At 43.9% G+C, this 15,579-nt stretch overlaps 1 protein-coding gene across 1 annotated transcript; it reads right to left on the bottom strand.

Annotated features, from left to right (window-relative positions):
- Positions 1-497: 497 nt before the first annotated feature.
- On the bottom strand, positions 498-11,081 carry LOC102735580 (A-kinase anchor protein 17B). Its single transcript, XM_031036833.2, has 4 exons — positions 10,120-11,081; positions 8,584-8,711; positions 6,855-7,122; positions 498-5,096 (listed from the first exon to the last, which is right to left on the bottom strand). Exons 1-4 carry the CDS (start codon positions 10,960-10,962, stop codon positions 3,453-3,455), a joined length of 2,883 nt encoding a protein of 960 aa, XP_030892693.2. The 5' UTR covers positions 10,963-11,081; the 3' UTR covers positions 498-3,452.
- Positions 11,082-15,579: the final 4,498 nt, after the last annotated feature.

Genomic DNA, 15,579 nt, shown 5'->3' with positions numbered 1-15,579 from the left:
GCGCCTGGGTGGCTCAGTCGTTAAGCGTCTGCCTTCGGCTCAGGTCATGATCCCAGGGTCCTGGGATCGAGCCCCGCATCGGGCTCCCTGCTCGGCGGGAAGCCTGCTTCTCCCTCTCCCACTCCCCCTGCTTGTGTTCCCTCTCTTGCTGTGTCTCTCTCTGTCAAATAAATAAATAAAATCTTAAAAAAAAAAAAAAGAATATTAAAACTGGATGTGTGTATATATTTTCATAGAAAATGCTGGAGATGTGCAACATCCTAGCCAATGTGCATGGTAAATGAACAGACTCTAGGGCGCCTGGGGGGCTCAGTTGGTTAAGCGACTGCCTTCGGCTCGGGTCATGATCCTGGAGTCCCGGCATCGAGTCCCGCATCGGGCTCCCTGCTCAGCGGGGAGTCTGCTTCTCCCTCTGACCCTCTTCCCTCTCATGCTCTCTCTCATTCTCTCTCTCAAATAAATAAATAAAATCTTTAAAAAAAAAAAAATGAACAGACTCCAGTCACCACGACCATTTTATTTTTAATATATTTGAAAATTAACTATGTACTATTTCTCTAACAATGCAAATGAGACAAAGGGTCGGCCACAGGAGTGCAAAGCAGCTTAGCACAAGTAGAAACTCATCCCCCGCCCCCTGCCAGTGGGATTATTAGCATTTATTTAAAACAGTTTAAACAGTCTTGCAACAAATAAAAATACATTTATTTGGTTCTTACTTTCAAAATTACCAGGTTATGTGGCTTTCTACCTGAGAAATTCAAACAAATTGAACAAAAAGACATTGACAGATTTTTAGTTTTCTTAAAGCGCTATCAGCAGCACATACAAGGGAAACACATGAAAACACCTATTTAAAAAGACAGAGTTTAAAGTTCAGGCCCTTACTTACTTAATAGGTCATAGAAAAAAGATACGAGAAAATACTTTTGCACCACTTAAGTAACAGCACAACGAAGAAGAACAATGTTAATTAATAGAAAGTGATCACAATATTTTCGGTTCTATTTCATTCCTTACTAAGCCATTCATTCCACTGAAAAGTACAGGATGAATTGTTCTCTTCCTCATTTAAGGCCTACACACACACAAAAAGGTGTATTCAAATCTAAAACGCATTACCACAAGACATATAAAAATCCAAGGTTGTACAGAGAGTAAACATGAAACCAGTATTTTTACTTACTTCTAGGCCCCAGGATGGTACTTAGCAAACAAACAAAACCAGATAAAATATTAGATAGAAGTGACTTAGCACCAGTTCTATTATATGCCCCCCCCCCCCAAAATTGCACATGCTGTATTCTGCACTTTCTTTCTTTTATGTCTGGTTACTGAGCAGCAAATTGTTTTCATGCCTAAAAATCTCTGCAAAGAAAAATTATCTAATGGCAGAAGAAATGAAGAAATTGTTTTCAAAACAAGCATAACTGCTTTCCATTACAAACCCCTGATGTTCTTTGTTTCAATGGCATGAAACATGAAAAAAAAAAAGAAAAAAAAAATGAGGCAGGGTCTCACTGGAGGAGACAAAATACCTAGTTACCAATATTTGTCTGACAAAATACAAGCTCTTAGCATTTTAAAAGGCTACTCTGGACAACAGTACTTTGAACATTAATAGTCCTTGCTAGTCCTCCGAGGAGAAAAGGCACTCACCCCATGAGCGATTTTTCAAATGTGACAAGCCAAACCTAGTTTTGATGGCAGTCACTAGCTTGAAAGTGGAACTGAATACATGGAAGCCCACAAATCATTCATTAGTTATTGTCTTATTAATAATAAGCATGACCTGCTACGTTACATTCATTTTTGAACTTTTGCATGAACTAGCATATCTTGATTACATGTGATTAGAAGAGATCGATGAAACAATGTGGTTCTTAACTTCCGGTGAATTAGAAGATGGCGTAGCCCCTTCAGGTATCAGGCTGCTCAAGGGGCTGGTTCTGAGCACAGAACGTGCCTCGTCATTCAGGGCAACCACACTGGCCAGCATCCTACCCTTGGCCCTACCAGCTGGTACTTTTCTACAGAATGTCAAGTTAAGACTGAAATGAATCATGCCCTATGAAAATGTTGCCTTCCACTACTTCTGTGAATGGAAATCTCCTTTTCCTGCCACAGCCAGTCGGAGATCTCATTGATGTCTCCCACTGCCGAGTCAGGTATAGCTTTGTTGGGGAAAAAAAGAAGGTCATCTCCTGCCCCTGAGGTCCTAAATCCTATATAAGGCAGAATGAATCAGCCGAGCTTTCAATAGAACATGCACTGCATTAAGATGTAAGTCTTTACGAATCTATAAAATATCTCCATTTAAAAACATATTCAAGAAGTCCAAAACCAGTAGGTAAAAAGATAAATTGCTTCTGTTAAGAGTTTACAAATCCTGCACACATACCATTTTTCCCCAGCTAGAAAACTAGGGCTTTGCCCTTGACTCCTCCTAACTCCATGGCATTACTGAGGATTGAGGAGGCACTTGTTAATGTTTTATAAAAGTCAGTTCGGGGATAGTCAGTGGCTTTTTACAAACTGATGTCACCCATCCCTGAGTGAAAGAATTACATAACCTGAAATGGAATACTGCCATGTCCTATCTTCCCAAGTGCCGTTAGTGGTGTCCCGGGATCTTTCCACGTTGCCTTTTGCAAATCCCACTGGTCATTTTACTTCAATTCTCTTGCTTTTCTAGGATGGAATGACTTGGGGGTGGGGGTTCTTCCAAAAACAGCTCCGCGAATGGTCCACCATCCGTTTAAGCCTCAAAGGACAATCCGAGCCCCTTTGTGTTGATTCTTCCAAGGTCCGTTTCTCAAAGGACAACTCTTTTGAGTACTATGAACATACGAATGAGATTAATTTCCTTCTGGTGGGTGGTCACGAAACCTTCCAATGTCACAAAGAAGTCTATGATGTGTTCTAGCTGTCGTCTCTTCTGCTACCTGCAGTTATTTCTAGATAAAAGTCAGGACAGTTTTGTGGCTGGCGTTTCTGACCCAATTCAAGCACTTGTAAAAAGATCCTATGCCATTCGCTGCTGTCCCCTTTGAAGACAGCTGACACTAAATGATGATGTTCTAACAGCCAGAGAGCCACAGAGGGCTATCGACTCCTCGCGGTGCTCATTTGCTTCCTCCCTGGCACCAGATTCAGGGTGCAGCCAAACTGTAGAAAAGTCTGTCCTTGGATCGAGTTGTACAGGCCCGTTGTTTTGCCAACCTTTGGAATCTGGATGTTTCCTATTTCTCAAAGTCTGCCAACACACCTGCAGTCATTTATGCTTCATACTTTGGCAAGAGAAAGGATTTTGCATCTGACCTTGCTCAAGCTCTTAAGTGGTGCTGCTCTCTTTCTCTGTAGTTGCTAACCACATAACTGTATTTGGTTTTAAATGTTCTATCCTGCACGTTGTTTGCTGAGAATGGGGGTGTTTCTGATCTAAGAGGCCTTCAAAACATTTGAAAATATAGAGAACTAGTGTAGCCATTTCCAAAATAGCTTCCGTAGTCGAGGGGCTCCTGACTGTTATGTCTAATATAAGAATTACCAGAATTCAGCATGGACTCTCTAGAATGCTCGTGTCTTTTAAACCTTCTGGCCTCCTGGCTATATTGCCACTTCCGTGGAGTCTCTCTTCTTTGGGGCAAATCCCCCACATAGAAAACATGAGCACTTTTGGATGATGCCATTGGCACGTGAGCGGGCCCGTAGTGCACCTGCCGGCCAGACGTGCTGTCGCTGAACCTCCTCCTCTTCCTTGTGATGTGGTCCAACAGACTGCTAGGACCGGATTGGTGGTAGTAGCCTTCGTCGAACAAGTATTTGGGGGCTAGCGTTGCCCTCCTTTTGCTGGTGCTCTTCTCACCTCTACTGGAACTGTTTTCGCCCTCCAGCCATGAAAATCTCAGTTCATACTTGGACCTCTCGCCTGGTTTCCTCAGCTTGGATTTAGAGGAGCTGTGCTCCCCATGACGGTTCCACTTTGAAGACAAGGTCTGCAGACGTGCCCTAATTTCTCGATCGCTGGTGGTGATCTCGTCATCAAGAGATCTTTTTTCTGGGGAGCTATCATCTGTGGCCACAGACCTCACTTTCTCCTCTTTGTTTATGCTAAGGATTTCACTAAAGCACTCGGAATCACTACTGATTTCCTCTAAGAAATCTGTCAACTCCAAATCTAAGTCGGCTGACCGGCTGGGTGAGGAAACGGGGCTCTGACTTGGGGAGTTGGAATCTTTGACCTGGTAAGCTTGCGTCTTTTCCAACAGATGGCTCTTTCCATCAGCTGGGGGCAGGTGATCACCAGTTTCACTAGCTGTGTCCTGGCAATGATCTTTTAACTCCTTGGTCCATGCTTTGGCATAATCCACTTTTCCTCTCTTTTGTGGTTTATGCTCAAGATCCTTGGTACAGATCTCTGATGGGCAGTCATCTTCTTGAACCAGGTTTTCTCTTGTTGCCAGGTTTTGCATTTGGCTCAGACTGCTGGAGTGATGTTTACGTTTTCTCAGATTGATCTGAAATCCATTTCCCTTAGCATGGACAGCCCTCTGCCACTGACATGGGCTTGCTATGTCACTTGGTTCTAGGCAGATCCGGGCATACTTTGGAGTTTGATAGTAGTTTAATAGGTAATCAATAAATTCATCTGTTTCATAGATCTTCTGTTTCCTGTCATGGTCTGGCTCAAATAATGTGGAAGAATTGGATTTATTAGAACTGCAGTGGTCTTCTTTCTCAAGAGACTGATCCTGAATCATCGCATTCCGCAAAGAATTCTGGTCAGAGACCAGACTGTGATTGTATTCCTCAGTTAATAATTTTCCAGTTCTCTCTTTTCTAGCTGAATATCTTATTTTTTTTCTCCCAAGGTGGTGGGAAGATTTACGTAAGTGAGCCCTAGTTCTTTTCTTCATTTTTTGTTTTCGTTTATTATCTGACTTGGCAACCTGATATTTTGGCATTTCTTCCTGATTTTGAAGACACTGAGTGTTTAACTCTTCTTTCTTCAGAGTTTCCAACGTGTTCCCTGGAGCATGATTCACTTTTGGGCTTGCGTCATCTACCCCCCGTGGGTTAAACTGTGTGGATACCTTTAAAGAAAAAGGTTAAAATCTCGCATGAAAAACCTCACAGTGTAAAAATCTCAAAGAAAACTGGGCTTTCTGACGTGGTTCTGAAGAGGTTTCTTTTTTTTTTTTTTAAGATCTTATTTATTTATTTGAGAGAGCGAGACAGAGATAGTGAGAGAGAGCACGAGTGGGGAGGAGAGAGAGAAGCAGGCTCCCCGCTGAGCAGGGAGCCCGATGCGGGACTCATCCCAGGATCCCAGGATCATGACCTGAGCCGAAGGCAGATGCCTAACTGACTGACCCAGCCACCCAGGCGCCCCTGAAGAGGTTTCTAACACGTAAGGTAGATCCAAATTAGGAACAATATTGCATGGAGGTCTGTGCGCCACGATTTAGGTACCTTCAAAGCACATGACCCCTTTTTTTTTTTATTTGTTCACAAACTGGTGAGGACTTACAGTTCCAGGTCTTAGGCTAGGGGCTGGGGATAGAAAGAGGAATAAGAAATGCTCTACAGCCTTCCCAGAAAATCCTAGAACAGGAAAAGACTGATGGGTGAAATGTGTGTCTAAAAGGGAATCAACTGGTTTAAAAGAGAACCTGCCTCTGTTTGTCATCCCAGCCTCTTCCCATGGGTTGCTGGTGCGGATGTCCCTGAGCTGTACCCCCTCACCTGCTTCAGTCGGAAGCAAAGCGGCAGGTATAAAGTGTGGCCGTGGCAATGGGTTGGTCTGTGATGTCTGCTCTGCAGAACTGCAGGCCAAGTGAAAGGTCACCCACGGGCCCCACCCTGCTGGGAGAGATCACCCTGTGCTCGGGCTCACACGGGGCGCACCTCGGGACAGTGCCTACCCATTACCCGGGATTCGAACCTAGGGACTGCGTCAGCAGTGTGAGGCCCCATCGGTGGGGCCAAGAGTTAGGCACCAAGTCCATTTAAAGAGACAAATTCTCATAAAGGAGTCACCCCTGGAGGTCATCACGGTAAATTAAAAGATTCAGCAAGCCTTATTATAAATGTAAATGCGAGATTTTTCTGATCCTGATTTCACTAAGGTTGGTCGTCTGCATTCATGAGAGAAAGGCTGGGAATGCAGATATCCATGAAAGGACCTCTTATCTGATCCTGATGCCGTTCACTCTGCATATTTAAATATGCATTTTTAAATGAACAATCTGGGAACCTTTCAGGCCTTTCCTCCGGGCCATCTGCGGGAATCTGGTTCTCTTTAGGAGGTCAGTAAAGTGGGGCAAAAAAACCCCCAAAACCCTGAAACTCCAAAATGGAAACTCTCCAAACAAAACAAATTGCTCTGTGAGGTCAGAAATTCCTTAGCAAATAGTTTAAGACTAGACTAACTGGAGCTCACTACACAAAGGTCTCCGTCCAAGGCTCTTCCTTTCCATCCAGACCCGTTGCAGATGAATGGACAAGTCAAGTTAATGGAAGACTCCTACCAACGTAACACCCACGCCATCCATCCCCACCCCCTGGCATTAGGAGCCTAGAGGAGTAGATTCACTAGCTATCCTGCTCAGGGTCGCACAGTCCCAGAGCTCAGGACCACAAAGTGTGGGTGTGCCAGACCTCAGGGGTGAGACACAGCTGTGTTGAGCATTTGGGCGCCCCCCCCCCTTTGTAAATCCACAGTTGGGTTTACTGGAGATCAGCCTATTCAAAACAAACCCCAAGGAAGGCAAAGAGTCTTCCATGGAGTCGATTTTAAATGGGCCATGGCGTCAGTGTCAAAGTGCGTCTCCGAAAGATCAGGTACCTACCAAACATGAAGACGGATTGAGAAAGAGCCTTACTGCAAGTTTCCTCAAGAGTACCCGGAGCAACCGGAGAGCCTCCACCCGCCTCTGGGCCAGGAGGAACTTCCGCTCCTCCCATCCCTCCGAAGAGTCGGGCTCCCGGGCGCTGTCAGCGGGGGCTCGGGCCTTGGGTTTCCTGTGCCGGCGTCTGTCTCTCTCCTTCGGGCCTCGTCTCCTCACCCTGGCCTTCTTCCTCTTTTCCTGGGCTCTCCTTTCCTCCTCTTTTCTTTTTCTGGACAACGATTAAGATTCAATCATTCAGAAGGCATGGATTAGGCATGAGCTCTCCTTCCAGCTCCTTCCCCATTGCCGGGGAGGGGGGGGGGCACGGATCATTTAGGTTTCCCGGAATCATGCAGTGCTAACCCCAGGGTTTGACCTAGACAACTTAGGGAATAAGACACCGTTGGTGCATCAGTCAAAGGGGAAGGGCACAAAACTGAGCTGGTCAGTTAGAAGCAGGTACAGGAGAGAGTATACAAGAAGAAGGCTACAGAATTCAAAGAAGGGGCTTCTAGAAGTCCCCACTCTCTCAAACCACCAGCAGTCCAGCTTGTGGATTTAGCCATCACAGTGGTGATTTCATTCTCTCCGAGATCAAAACCTTCCATGGAGCTGGCTTTAAGTAGGCTTATAAATAAAGGGAAATCAAGGCACTCAGAAACTCTTATGGCTGAGAACTGGTCCTTGGTACCTATTACTTAACACAGGACACTATCATAAAAGCATACTGGCTTAGGAGAATATGGGCTTTGTTTACTGGTATTTTCCGAAAAATTAAACTGTTTTGCTTGGGCCCTTATGGAACCGTGGGGAAGGGGAAAGAAGGGACAATCACCTGAGTGAGGACTTAGCCAAAAGCTGGAAGATTATCTCAACTGCATGTTTAGTCCGGAAATTTGGGGGGATAGTTGCCTTGAGTGGGCTCAAACTCTGGCTGAGTTTCACAGACATGATCTCAGGCAATTCCTATCACCCCGCCAGCCAAAAAAATGAAAGGCACACGGAAGGGGACTCTTTATCTCCTTTTTTGAATGACTCTAATTTACATGACTCAAAGAATAAACACGCGAGGGGAGGGGCCAAGAGGCAAAACTGGTTTTGAGAGCCCATTTGTACCTTCTTGGCAAACCTCTGGCAATCCAATAGCCCTTTCTAGGCTCGACTCCCTAAATTAGGAAACAAGGATAAGCTCAAAGAAATAAACACGGAGGCTCCTCAAATTCACCGAAAGAACTTAAGCCAACAAGAAATAGAAGGCCAAGAAATCCATGCCTTCCTGTCAAGGGCTTGCTTTGACTGTTGACCAAGAAAATCTCTCCCAGACCTAAAAAGATTTTTTTTTTAAATTTTAAATTAGTAGGCAAGGTCAACTTTGGTAAATTTGGGGTAAACTGGTCAACTTTTTAATTCGGTGGGCTAGGATTTTCACTGTAAGATATCTTAATCTAGCTCATTACCTGTTCTCCCTGAGAACTTTCTTTTTAAGTTTCTCATTTTCAATCATTTGGCCATTTTGGTTTTGTGACAGCACAGCTCGAAGACTGTGGGCTTCTGCCGAGTTTTCCATTTCTGTACCAATTCCTGCCACCTCCCCCCTCAATGTTATCTGTCGAGTGCAGCCAGTCACCCGAAGGAACAAACCCACACGTCACAAGTGAAAACCCCTCTTGGTTAACGTTGGTCTCCTCACCTTGCAGCCTCTTCCTCGTCTCTCTTTACTTTTTTCCTTTCTTCCTCCAGCTCTTGTAACTTTAGCCTTTCTTGATTTCTCCTCCTTATAGCCCCTTCGCTGAAATGTTTGGTTGTATCAAACATAACCTGCCCACAAACAATTCAGAGTTCCATTAGAAAAGTCTGCCAGCTGGCTGGGTGTGTCCCAGGCCAGGGAAATGAAACCAGTATGTACAGAACAACTCAAAACTTGGCGAGTTCAAAATGTCCTCCCCGCATCCCCATCCCCATACTGTTCCGCTGTTTCTTGGTCACCTGCACAACAGCCCTGTGGGTTCTAGAACTGTCTTCGGCAGAACCCTTGAGGAGTTCTCATATAGCTATAGACAGCATCACCGTGTCATTATGGGCACAGGCTCTGAGGGATGTGAGTTTATTACCTCTGGCTCGTTATTAAGATCAACTGAGTTCAGGTATTTTAGTCGCCAGAGACAAAAATAGGCAAAAAAAAAATGCTTGGGGGTGGAGGAAGGATCGGGGAAGCAAAGATGCAAGACAACTGACCTGATGGGATACGAGATCAGACTGTAGTGATTATTAAGCTACTCTGGAAATCCCCAAAATGAAGTAAAAGTCCTGTCAAGGTGCTACAAACAAATTTGCTTAAAAAATAAAAGGAGGCAAAAATAGCCCTTTAAATGTACACAAGAATGCTAAACACCAAATTCACAATCACGGCCACCTCTGCGGGGAGGGAGGGGGATGGTGTCTCATCTCACGGGGGATGTTTCTTTTTTTACGCCGTGCGGTGGGCACATGGGTGGTCACTATAGTACGTGTTCTATCTTTTGTCTGGCTGAATAGCTCACAATTTTAAAAGATGTATTTTAACATAAGTAGTTTCACACCACACACACTCATACATAGGAAGCTACTTAAGCTGAAAATCCAAATTCATGCTCAAGGCTAACTGAGAGAATAAGGAGTATTTAGCTGCATCTTTTCCTCTGCTGGATTAAGAGGTCAAAAAGGAGGTGGCCAAGCGTTCAGACATCAATGAGGTGGCGTGACTGGATAGACAGGATGATCTTGAAAGGAAAGGAGCCCAGTTTGTTGAGAGAATGTTCCAGCAATTTACCTGACAGACATCCTGAAAATGTAAGTTGTTGCCCCCAAGAGTAAAGGGGAGTAACCTGCTCTCCCGTGGGTTCAAACTGCATGGATCCTCTCTCTCAGCAACTCGTCAGATGGAACATGCATAAGAGGTAGCTCCATGAGGGCCAGAAGAATTCTTCAGTGCCCTCAAGAAGTTTGGGGCAGGACCCCAGATTATAAGACCCATCCCTTCCAAACCATAGCTGGCAGAAGAATGTCCACATCAGGATTAGTTTTCTTCTTAAACATCCATTTATGAGTGACAACACAAATCTCTACATCAGCTACTGATCAGAGCCTAATGGGGTTTAAGGAATGCTTCCTTAAGATGCTTCCTTCCAGCTTTTGCTCAGGACCACCCGAATGATGGGAAAGGAAAGAAATTCTGGCTACTTCTTACCTTGATGTTACAGGCCAGAGCTTTCCCATCATCTCCCTTCAACATCAGCCTCATCCCTCGAAGGGACTCCATGGCTTTCACGAAGTCAGTCGACTCCTGGTACTGGATAAAGGCCTCGAACGTCTGCAAGCCAAAGCTAAAACCCCCGAAGTTTCCACCAGTCATCACTTCTCTGTAAGGATCCAGCATAGGGATGTCCACATTCTTGATCTTCCCAAAGCTCTCAAAGACCACCCGAAGGATCTCTTCACAGGGCTTCTCCCCGCTGGAGCCTTTGGGCGCAAACCATTTGCAGGGCAAGCCTTCGAAATAGATCGAATCTGGGCTCTTGTCCTGGTCCTGCTCTTCGGCCCCATCACTCGCTGAGGCCTCCTTTTCCCTGGGGAAGCGCTCCCACTCTCCCTGGGCATCTGTAGCCACGACTTTTAAGTCTGTTTTCAAACCATTCAGCTTGATGATCTTCCCATGTAACTTGGCCTTCAAGATCTGAACCAAACTGCGCGTTTCAGCCTCGCCCTCGAATCGGATGAAGTCCTTTGTGCTCTTGGAGAGCCGAACGGTGGTGAACTGGTCAGGGCAGATCAGGCTCTTCAGCTGGTCAAGCACTTCCCAGTTGGAGAAGGGCCGCGTCGGTTCTGAGCTCTCTGGCAGCAAGACATTGATCATCAATTTTGCTATGGGCTTGAGGTAGAGGTGCTGAGACGCACACAGCTCCGTCGCCTCAGAGTTATCATATACCACGGTGACCATCATGGTAGTCCCCGGAGACCTTAGAGGGCGAAAGAGAACATTTTCATACAGGTGGAGCAAGACGCGGATTTGGATTTTGAATGGTGCTCGCATTCCCGGACTTCGGCTCAATCAATAAGGGAAAGTGTACTTTGGGGAGAACTGAGACAATAGTTTACATTTGTTTAATGTGTTTCAGAGCTTTCAAAGAGTTTCCATATACAGTGGACTCTTGAACCGTATGGGGGCAAGGGGCACCAACGCCCCCCCACCCCTGTGCAGTCAAAAATCGACGTATAACTTGTGACTCCCCCAAAACTTAACTCCTAATAGCCTACCATGGACCGGAAGCCTTACCAATAACAGAAACAATCGCGTAACACCCGTTGGGTATGTCAGATGTGTGATATACCCTATTCTTACAATGAAGTAAGCTAGAGAAAAGAAAATGTTATTAAGAAAATCATAAGGAAGGAAAAAATATAGGGGCCCCTGGCTGGCTCTGTTGGTGGAGTGTGTGACTCTTGATCTCAGGGTCGTGAGTTCAAACCCTACATTGCGGGTAGAGATTACTTTAAAAAAAAAAATCATAAGGGAAAATACATTTACAGTACTGTATTTATCGAAAAAAATTCCACATATAAGTGGACCCATGCAGTTCAAACCCATGCTGTTCAAGGGTCAACTGTACTGTGTGTTTCCATGTCCTTCACTGAAAAATAGAGATTCTAGGATTTCCGAGAGGATACAGTGAGCGAGTACGTGTGAAATCCTTAGAATAGGGCCTGGCACACAGGAAGTTCTCAAAAAACACAAACCATGAGGATTATTTATTAGTGGCATTGGTCTTACTTTATCCCATCTGATTCATGAAGCAACCTGCAAGTAGGCATTCCCATGCCTGTTTTACAGATGGGGAAATTCGGATGGATTCAGGAAAATGAAACGACTTGCCCACACATTGAAACCCCAAGATTCCAAATCTCCAATCTATTGAGTGACTGATCTCAAAGGTAGACTCCCATAAAAACTGACATTTCATATTAACAAACTCTTTTAAGCTGCCCCAAGGTGAATAAGATTGCTAATACTGGGACTTAAGGATTTCTGCTCCTATTTGCTGACTTCAAAGAGAACTTCCCAAAAGAGGAGTTCTTTCTAAAGTGTATATATTCAGACTCCATATAACCTGAATTTCTCACCGTCAGCTTGAGGGAGGTTTAGACTCAAACATATACGACTAGCTGATGGAAATTCTAACACAAAATTTACTATTAAATCTTGGTTAACTTTATAAGTACATAATTCTTTTAAAAAAAATTTTATTTAAATTCAATTTAGTTAATATATAGTGTATTATTAGTTTCAGGGGCAGAATTTAGTGATTCATCAGTTGCATGTAATACCCATTTACAAAATAACTGTCCATAAAGGACAATCCAAATCAATTTCCTTGAGTTTGCATAAGCTGTTTTTTTTTAAAGATTTTATTTATTTGACAGAGAGAGAGAGAGAGCACAAGCAGGGGGTAGGATCAGAGGGAGAAGCAGACTCCCTGCTGAAGGACTCGATCCTGGGACTCCTAGGACTCCAGGATCATGACCTGAGCCGGAGGCAGATACTTAAACCACTAACCAGCCAGGCGCCCTTAAAGCAACAGGTTTTAAAAAACATTCCCGAAAAAAATACACACATAGTTAATCACTTCAAAGTAATCAGGTTTGTCATGCTCTTCCCACTTATTCCAGTGATACTGCCTTTGTGTTAAACATTTTAGAATGCTTCCTTTTGGATTGATTTCAAAGTCTGGGTTACATTCTTTTAAATAGTCTTGATGGAGGTCAATTTTGAAATTCTTTTCTCATGGATTTGATATTTAGAAATTATCAAAAATTACCCAGAATCAAGAATGTTGCATAAAATGGGTGACTATAAAAAACAAACTGATTTTCCTGGGCGCCTGGGTGGCTCAGTGGGTTAAGCGTCTGCCTTCGGCTCAGGTCATGATCCTGGAGTCTCAGGATCAAGTTCCACACCCGGCTCGGGCTCCCGGCTCAGCGGGGAGTCTGCTTCTCCCTCTGACCTTCCCCCTCTCGTGCTTTCTCTCTCTCACTCTCTCTCTCAAATAAATAAATAAAATCTTTTAAAAAAACTGATTTTCTTAATTGGCTTATAACCACCACCACCCCCCTTTAAAAGGAGATTCCAATAAAGGCTCTAATTCTTTCTTTTTTAATTAGTTCGTACTTCGTTGGAATGAGTTTAGAGCTTTGAAAGATGACAACTCTGAAAGACAACATTCATTTGAATGTCGTGGTATAACAGTTGCAAAAACAATCCTAGGTTTCCACCCAGCCCCATATCCATACTCTGCAATGTGACTTTGAGTTATCGCTATCGAGAGACAGAGTCTATTTTCCCCCAGTTTTTGAATGTGAGCTGGCCTTTTTTTTTTTTTCCCCAGCCACTAGAATGTGGCAGAAGTGACAAAGTGCCAGTTCTAGGCCTAGGTCTCAAGTGGCCTTTACTCTCCTGGAACCCAGCCATGCCATGAGGACACACCTGAGCTAGCCTGCTGGAGGATGCCGGGCCACATGAAAAAGAGCCCCCTTGTGGCAGATGAGCCATCCTAAACCAGCCAGTCCCCAACCCACCAACTAACCACGGACCTGTGAGCAAGCACAACAGTCCTGCCAACCTATAGACTTGTGAGAAATAATAAATCGCTGTTAAGCCACTAAGTTTGGGGATGGTTTGTTACACAACAATAGCTAACTGATACAAACATCTAGCTCCTAATTAATTTCAAGATACATAATTCCACTTAATAGTTTTTACACAAATGAGTAAAAATCATAAAAACCAATTTCTGGGAGGGTTTTGGGAAGAAAAAACACAGGTACCTTCATATCCATATCTTGCTAGATATAATGTAAATCATTTTTTTCTATAATAATTTAGCAAAACAAACCAAGAACCATAAAAAAGGCTCATTTCCTTTGATCAAGTAACCTGCTCTAGAAACTTATCCTAGAGAAATAACTGCAAATAAAAAAACATGGGGCATCTGGCTGGCTTAGTAGGTAGAGCGTGTGACTCTTAATCTCAGGGGTGTGAGTTCAAACCCTGCGTTGGGCATAGAGACTACTTTAAAAAAAAAATTCTCAAAGCTGCTTATTACAGTGTCATTTGGATACGAATTTGTCCTAATCATGTATGCACGGGAATAAAGTCCAGAAATTGAGTTATGACTTTTTGTAAAGTAGTTTTAACAAAAACATTCTATTTAATCAAACTTTCAATAGATGCATTTTTTAGTCACTCGTTTCAAATTATAAATGGATCTTATTTAAAAAGTTCTTCTACTTAAAATTAAATTCACAAAGACTACTAAAAATCATAAACTTTTTGAGATTTGCCATATGCCTCATGTCCCTCACAAGGGCGATTTCTACAGAATAAAACAAGTGTCTATATTTTAGCCAGATTTCCATTTTTCTGAAGTGTCAAAAAGGCTTTTATCAAATTTGGAGAGAAATGAGTCAAATACTATTTTACAGTGTTTGATGAACTGAATTTTTGACAGTTTTCAAATAACTGGCTATCACCTCCATCTCCAAGTGAAGTCAAAATAAGCAGTAAATTCCATAGCCAAGGATATAACTCAGGTAACTAGAGCAAACAGCAAGATGGTCTCAGGGAGCAAAGGGTACTGAGCAGAGACCGAGGAATGGGATGATCTAAAGGGGCAGCCACTCCTCAGCCCCAGCCACAGTGACGGAAGAAGGGCCTTGGATGGCCAGATACTCCTATTATTCCAAAGAGACCAGCAATCTAGGTCCTTATGTGAAATCTGATTTTCAGATGTTGGCAATCAATTTAAACAATTTAAAAGCACTGCCGGTTAGCAAATAAACATATCTGCATGACTCACGGGCTTGCCAGTCCTTGAGCTCTCTGCTCTAGAGTATCTTTTCTCAGCTGTTTCTCCAGGGATAGGACTCTACACCTGGATTAGGAAGCATCTGAGTTATTTTCAGACTTGCCCAAGAGGACCCGATTGTTCTTAAAAATCAAAACCCAGCCTCCGTTAAAATCCCCAACACAGGGCGGCTGGGTGGCTCAGTTGGTTAAGCGACAGCCTTGGGCTCAGGTTGTGATCCTGGGGTCCTGGGATTGAGCCCAACATCAGGCTCCCCCTCCTCAGCAGAGAGCCTGCTTTTCCCTCTCCCTCTGCCACTCTCCCTGCTTGTGCTCTCTGTCAAATAAATAAATAAAATCTAAAAAAAAAAAAAAAAAAAAATCCCCAGGGCGCCTGGGTGGCTCAGTTGGTTAAGCGGCTGCCTTCGGCTCAGGTCATGATACCAGGGTCCTGGGATCGAGCCCCACAACGGGCTCCTTGCTCAGCGGGGAGTCTGTTTCTCCCTCTCCCTCTGCCTGCTTGTGCTCTCTGTCTGCCAAATAAATAAATAAAATATTTTTTAAAAAATCCCCAACACAGGAGTCTGGCTGGCTCAAGTCAGAGGAGCGTGCGACTTTTGATCTGGGAGTGGTAGGTTCAAGCCCCAGGTTGGGTGTAGAGATTAAATAAAGAAAGAAAGAAAGAAACAAGCAAACAAACTTAAAAAAATAAAATCCCCAATGCAAATCCTTGTTTCCCAAAAACAATAAGAAATGAAACAGTTGTTCTCATTTCTTCCCCTGTTGTTCACAGGCTTTAAGATTAAATGT

This window comes from Leptonychotes weddellii, chromosome X (assembly GCF_054177405.1).
Source record: "Leptonychotes weddellii isolate Sample4059 chromosome X, ASM5417740v2, whole genome shotgun sequence".
NCBI lineage: Eukaryota > Metazoa > Chordata > Mammalia > Carnivora > Phocidae > Leptonychotes > Leptonychotes weddellii.
The sequence above is the reverse complement of the archived record's forward strand: the minus strand, read 5'-3'. Positions and strand labels throughout refer to the sequence as shown.

What these genes read in the sequence shown, in the direction of transcription:
- LOC102735580 (XM_031036833.2), bottom strand. Translation starts at nt 10,962, where the DNA reads ATGCGAGCACCATTCAAAATCCAAATCCGCGTCTTGCTCCACCTGTAT. An exon ending in CTCTGGCCTGTAACATCAAG is followed by an intron (nt 8,712 to 10,119) that starts GTAAGAAGTAGC and finishes GTTTGTGGGCAG; the next exon opens with GTTATGTTTGATACAACCAA. An exon ending in GACGAGGAAGAGGCTGCAAG is followed by an intron (nt 7,123 to 8,583) that starts GTGAGGAGACCA and finishes ATCGTTGTCCAG; the next exon opens with AAAAAGAAAAGAGGAGGAAA.